Source organism: Leiobunum rupestre, chromosome 5 (assembly GCF_980474605.1).
Source record: "Leiobunum rupestre chromosome 5, qqLeiRupe1.1.hap1, whole genome shotgun sequence".
In the NCBI taxonomy this organism is placed as follows: domain Eukaryota; kingdom Metazoa; phylum Arthropoda; class Arachnida; order Opiliones; family Sclerosomatidae; genus Leiobunum; species Leiobunum rupestre.
Window position 1 is genome coordinate 23978702 of NC_143388.1, and position 6000 is coordinate 23984701.

The following is a 6000-nucleotide window of genomic DNA, read 5'->3' on the forward strand; positions in this document are numbered from 1 at the left end:
TGAACTAACAAGGAGACATCCCGAAGTGTAACCCACCGATTTTGTTCAAACTCGGGGGATTGGTAAACCTTCATGTATAATGAAAAATCCTAAAGGGAATTTATTCAATGGGCAACCGTTTTGCCATGGCAACGAAAAATGTTTTTGACAACATCAAATGGAAATTTTCCCATTGAAAATAACATGGGATTCTGACCGATTCAACAAATTTCAAAATTTCGAAAATGCCAAAAAAAGAAATAAAAATTGACAATAAAAAAATCAAAATTGATCAACTTTTGATAAATTTGAGGTCAAAATCCCATGTTATTTTCAATGGGAAAATTTAATATTTTGTATTGTCAAAAACATTTTTCGTTGCCATGGCAAAACGGTTGCCCATTGAATAAATTCCCTTTAGGATTTTTCAAGTTACATGAACGTCTACCAAAACCCCGAGTTTGAACAAAATCGTTGGGTTACACTTCGGGATGTCTCCTTGTAAGGCTTAACATTTGATTGTCAGCCACATGCAGTAGTGTATCAGGTAAAGATTGTTGTTTATCATAAAATACTAGCTAATAAATATCTAAGTATTAACAATACTTTCACCGAGTTGATATGACTATTGCAATAATAATTCATTTAATTAGTATCGAAAATAAATTAAAATCAGTTTGAACTAGTTATTAAGTCTAACCCGAGCTTCGTGTAAAATGTTTGGGGAAATATTACGGAAAAATGCAACAAGTACAGCCAGCTTTTGTTTAGTTTTAGCGAAATTGGTGGGGGTGACGTAGAAAAAACAGTGAAAGCAGTGCAAAGCACGTAGTTTTGAGAGCTTGAAAGTAGACAAGTTGGCCGTAGTAGGCAATAGCTTCTTTTGAAACCAAAAGAAGCAAAAACAAAAATGAACGTTTGTTGGAATTAAAGCTTCAGATTTTCGCTAAAAAATGTCGTTTTTGAGAAAAACGCTTGGATCGATTAATTTAAAAGACCGTATATAACGTTGCTAGTACTATTCCAACTAGTAGGTTATGTAGTCTATTGTTAGACTAGCTTTCAGTAAATATTTTAAAGGGCGCAAAGGTAGAGATGACACACTTTTGGGTTTTACGTCGCTTTTGGTATCTTAGTCGATAATTCAAAATAACGGTCAAAAACGCCGCCGATCAGTTTAGTAAAATATTTTCGGCGGCGTAATCGTCGGCCATTTTCGTTATGGAGATACAGGCCGGAAGGCAGGCAAGGCTGGCAGATTTCGATAGACCGATAACGGCCAACTCTCTCAAATGTTTTCGTTTTGAAAACGAAAATTTTGCGGCGGAGCTATCGACTAAGACTATCCTAGTGTACAGATATTTAGGTAGTGGTTAACCCTCGATTGTTAGTTTCGATACCATTGAACAGGACGCATTGCGGACACAGCAAGACGGTCTTCACTTTGGTCTCCACTAATCGGCCATTGTACAAGGCTTCCAAGTCAACGTTCAGTGGGCAGACCAGGTCCTCGCTCTTTTTACTGGGAATGTCGAAATTAAAATTGGAAAAATCCCGGAAGCTTTGTTCGAACTGGTCGGGGTCGAATTGGCCACGGTCGTACGATGCTCGTGCTTCTGGGTCTATCAGTACGTTGTACGCTTTCGATATATCTTTGAACTGAAACATAAAAGATAAAAATATTGTAGAAACTAAGTTTGTAGGAATTTTTCGAGACTTAAGCCTGGTTTTCATGGTCGAAATTGGGCGAAATATTTGAGCTTACGCAGAAACGGAAAAACATCAAGCGGATTTCGTTTTACGCTCCCGCGTCGCCTTTTCGCTTAATCATAATCTTTTATGTTTTCATGGAATATATTTTGGCCTGGCGTATTGAAAATATTTGGCGCATTTGGTGAAATAAAATGGAGGCTATAACTCGCCGCAGACGACTATTTTCCGTTTAACTTCTCTTTTGTTGTTTTAGCAATTTGCTAGCCATTTCCAAATTAATTTCCAACAATGTTTTGAAACAAATTAAAAAGGGGAAACTTTACCAAAACACGCGTGGACTCCGTGGTAAGCAAAGTGAAAGTAGCAGACACCGAGCCAGACCACTCAGAGCCACAGTATTGGCTATTTATTACACACGTGACAAGACGTCAAGTGTAAAATCGAAGAGAGAGCGGAAAATATCAAATTCATTCTGATCGGCGCGGAAAGCGATTATGCGCTTACTCAACTTAAATACGCCACGTTTTTTGCACTCCCATTATCATGAAAATAAAAAAGTAGGAAGCAGAAGTAGAAAAATACAATTCGGCTTCCGCTTCTGCCGTGTATTTTCCGCTTAAAATCGACCATGAAAACCAGGCTTTATTGTCACCTCTGAAATCAGAGAAGGCGAATTAATCCATTATTTATTTTAAATCATAAAAAAATTCGTTTTCATTATTAAACGATGTAGACACTAAATCGAAAAATCACGCTCTACGACTCGTTTTTAAAGGGGAACGGCCAAGCTTTTCCAAATATAGCCTTATTTCCGTATCAAAAGATTAACAAGACGTCCAATATACTAACACGTACCTTTTTTGTCTTGAAAAAATAGCTTTTGGCCCAAAAGGTTGAAACGAAAAAAACGCCAGGTGTTTGGGTTTGAATTTTCGCCGCCATCTTAGGGGCTGCCGCCAGCGCCCCTAACCCCGTATGAGCGATTTGCGAACTATCCTAACTTTTAAAATCGCGCAATTTAGGCTTAAGTATCTTATAACTGGAACGCGCCGCGCGTGCAAAACAAATTGTTTGCGTCTTCAGCAGCGCGCGCTTTTACGTTGTTTTTCTGTCTCACCGACTTCTCACCAGGTGTCGCGGCAGACGCGCGCTTTTCGATTTCCCGAAATTTCATTATTTTATTAAAAATTAACCACTGAATATTTTTTATGCGGTTTTCGCCATAAATTTTAGTTTTTAATGGGCTATAGGGCTATCTAACTGGTTAAAGCTTGACCGTTCCCCTTTAAGGTAACTAGCGCCAACCACCCTTAGCTTCTTTTAAACCTGGTGGGAGAAATGTAAGTTTCGTTAATACACCAGAAACATGAGAGTTCATATTTCCATTAAAAGAATAATAATAAGCAGCTAGGCTAATACCCAAGGCACCAGGTCAGATCAAGGATCCTATATGTTAGAAGGATATGAGGCGAGGGACGAAAAATGGCAGCGCCGTCGGTGGGTCATGCGCGATAGAGAATCCGTCTTTAGATTCCGTCAAGGACCAAACATGGAGGAAGCACCGGAAAAATTTGTCCTTGAGGGAATAGAAACAAGACGTCCCACGTTTAGAGCCTCTCTTAATATCGACGGCGCTGCCGGCGTTTTGAAAACACGGACTGGCCGGAGGGCTACCTATCCTTCTAACATATAGGATCCTTGGTCAGATTTAGGCTGGAATCTGAGCTTTGGCTCAGGCTTACGGAGAGGGTCCGTGCAAACTGGCCGCCTCGGCGGATTGGGTAGCCTGCTGTGGGGCGGCGGGCCTCCGTATGAAGGCATGGCGGTCCTGTTTCCCACCGGGATCTCCGGTGCCAGCTGTGCCGGGTTACTGGGACCGCTGTGTGCTCGTCGTTCCCCTTTAGGAGCTCTCTCCAAAGGGTTTGATTCTTGGCCTACGTAGATAGGGTGTCGGCTGGAGTTGCTACAGCATCCACTCTTAATCCCACTGCTGTGTGCGAAGTGCGAAATGGTCAACCCATTGCTGCACCTTCTGCTACGCTGAGTTTCTTGAGTCAAAAATGCGACCATCAGTAGTCTCCTGTCCGGGCTGTGGACGCTGGCGTAGGGCACTATGATGATAGACCTTCGGTGGTATGGTCTCTGTTACTAGGTACACCGGGCTATAAATTCTGACACACCCAAGGCACCACCTTCGGCCCAAGTCATCTAGCGACTTTTAATACCTTAAACAGGTGCGTAACCAGGGTTGGACATAAGGTACTAGTCACGGCATTTGACTACTAAAATAAATGCTCTGACAACTAAAATTAATCGAAATCTGGGGCTCACATGTCAATTTGACTAGTGAAACATTTACCGAAATATTCATAAATAATGGTGAATATGGCGTATCATTCATCAATCCCATTTTACTTAAAGGAAAAGTCCAGGTTGGGTAAAACTTGGGTCTATTTGAAAGATCATGTTTAAATAAACTCAAAAATTCCAGTCGTAAAATTGTATCTTTTTTTAATGACGAGAAATTAATTTTTAAACGAGCCAAATTTACGCGACAAGCGATCTGCCATTTTGTTTCGCGGTGACGTTTTAGGACTTTAATCACGCGCTGTTCGCGTTATAACAGGCTTTAACAGCGCTCTGTTCCCTGCGCGCGCTTGCTCCGCGTGCGGTCTGCGGAGGAAGGCGAAAGAAAATGGCAGCTCGCTTGGCGGGTAGATTTCAGTCGTTTAAAAATTAATTTATCGTCATTAAAAAAGGTACAATTTTACGACTGATATTTTTGAGTATATTTAAACATGATCTTTCAAATAGACCCAAGTTTTACCCAACCTGGACTTTTCCTTTAAATAAAATCACATCATGTAACTCAAGTGATAATAAACTAATATTTTAATTCTGACGGGTAAAGCAAAATGTTGGCTGTAATTCTTGTTTTTATACCCCCATTTTACCCCCACTATTCAGTGACTATTAAAATAAATATCCTTATGTCCAGCCCTGTGCGTAACTAGAAATAGAAACTAAATCGATGAAATCATCTGCTAACCCGAACTACGACTTGTTATTAACGTAACTAGCGCCACCCTACCTTAGCGTCTGTTACACCTGGTGGCAGAAATTTTAAATTCGTTGATCCACCATATTCCCTTTAAGAGTTATAATAAATTTAATAAAATTTTAAAGTACCTTTTCATTGCCGGCAGGGTTTTTATCTGGATGGTACCGAAGGGCTAGTTTCCGGAACGCTGTGGTCAGTTCGGTCTGAGTACATTTCGGACTGACCCTAAGTACTTCGTAATAGCTTTCGGCCATCGTAAGTGATTGTACGGAGAATCGTAATAATACTGCAGACGCTTACCGGTAACCTCAGCTTTGATACAATTTTTATCGAATGTTTCCTTATCTTCCCGATTACGGTAGAAATTTGGAGGTCATCCCCAACCTGGATATCGAAGCAAATAAAATAATCAGCTCAAGGAGGGTGTTTTCTTTGAAATGGGGGCCGCTATGGGTGCGCTAAATCAGGGTGTTTACTATGGAGGAAAATGAAGGAGTCGTAGTGATTCCAGTGAGAGATTGGGGATGACAAAACATGGGGTCCACAACGGGTCTTTTTCGGCAGGGTTTGCAAGAACCAGCCAGACTGGTTTAAAAAATCCATGGTTAAAACTAAGACCATTTACACCTGGACTGCAATGAGGGTAGGCGTTGTTGTTAGGCTAGTGTCGCCGCTACCCCAACGCCACCATCGTTATTTAGAGGCAACTCTCGTCCACAAGGGAATTCGGGCTGAAAAAACGCGTTCACTTCGCACTCCTCTCCCCACATTTTACTCGGTCGCCCCGCGAGCAGTGTTTCCACACGGGCGACTTTATTTTTCCCTTTTTTTGGAGCGGATAAATTAATTTTTCCCGTTTTCGAAAACCGTTTTTCCCGCAATTTTCCCCGCTAAATTATAACCGACGGCACTTATGTTAACATCGCTGGCGCCGCAGAAATGATTATTTTTTTTAATTTCTGGGATTTTATTCGATTGGCAGCTTCCTCCTCACTAGTGGAATATTCTTCTGACTCTTCGTCCATTTCTAAGTAGTGTCAAATTTTGTTATTATTTAGTCATCGCTCTTATCATATAATATAAATCGTAAAACTTACTCGTGCCACTGCCTTCTATTAAACTCTGATTTCGGGCGCTCTCCGAGTCTGGACTTCAAAATGAATAAGTGATCTGGCCCGGAAGTTCGTAACGGCAAGGATACGAGTAACCAAGGATAGGATCCTTGGGGTAACGACCCAGCCGGGCCG

At 41.2% G+C, this 6000-nt stretch overlaps 1 protein-coding gene across 3 annotated transcripts in view; it reads right to left on the reverse strand.

Moving 5' to 3' along the window:
- The window catches only part of LOC149943873 (uncharacterized), a 46292-nt gene extending 41266 nt beyond the window's left edge, over nucleotides 1-5026 (reverse strand). For all 3 annotated transcript variants that reach the window (XR_016481092.1, XR_016481091.1, XM_090176777.1), the window contains exons 1-2: nucleotides 4882-5026; nucleotides 1380-1638 (exon numbers count right to left, since the gene is read on the reverse strand). Coding sequence is in view for 1 of the 3 variants with exons in the window: in XM_090176777.1 (XP_090032903.1) it covers nucleotides 1380-1638; nucleotides 4882-5007 (385 nt within the window). In the remaining 2 variants the exon portion in view is untranslated. The remainder of the gene's footprint in view (nucleotides 1-1379; nucleotides 1639-4881) is intronic.
- Between the last annotated feature and the right edge of the window lie 974 nt (nucleotides 5027-6000).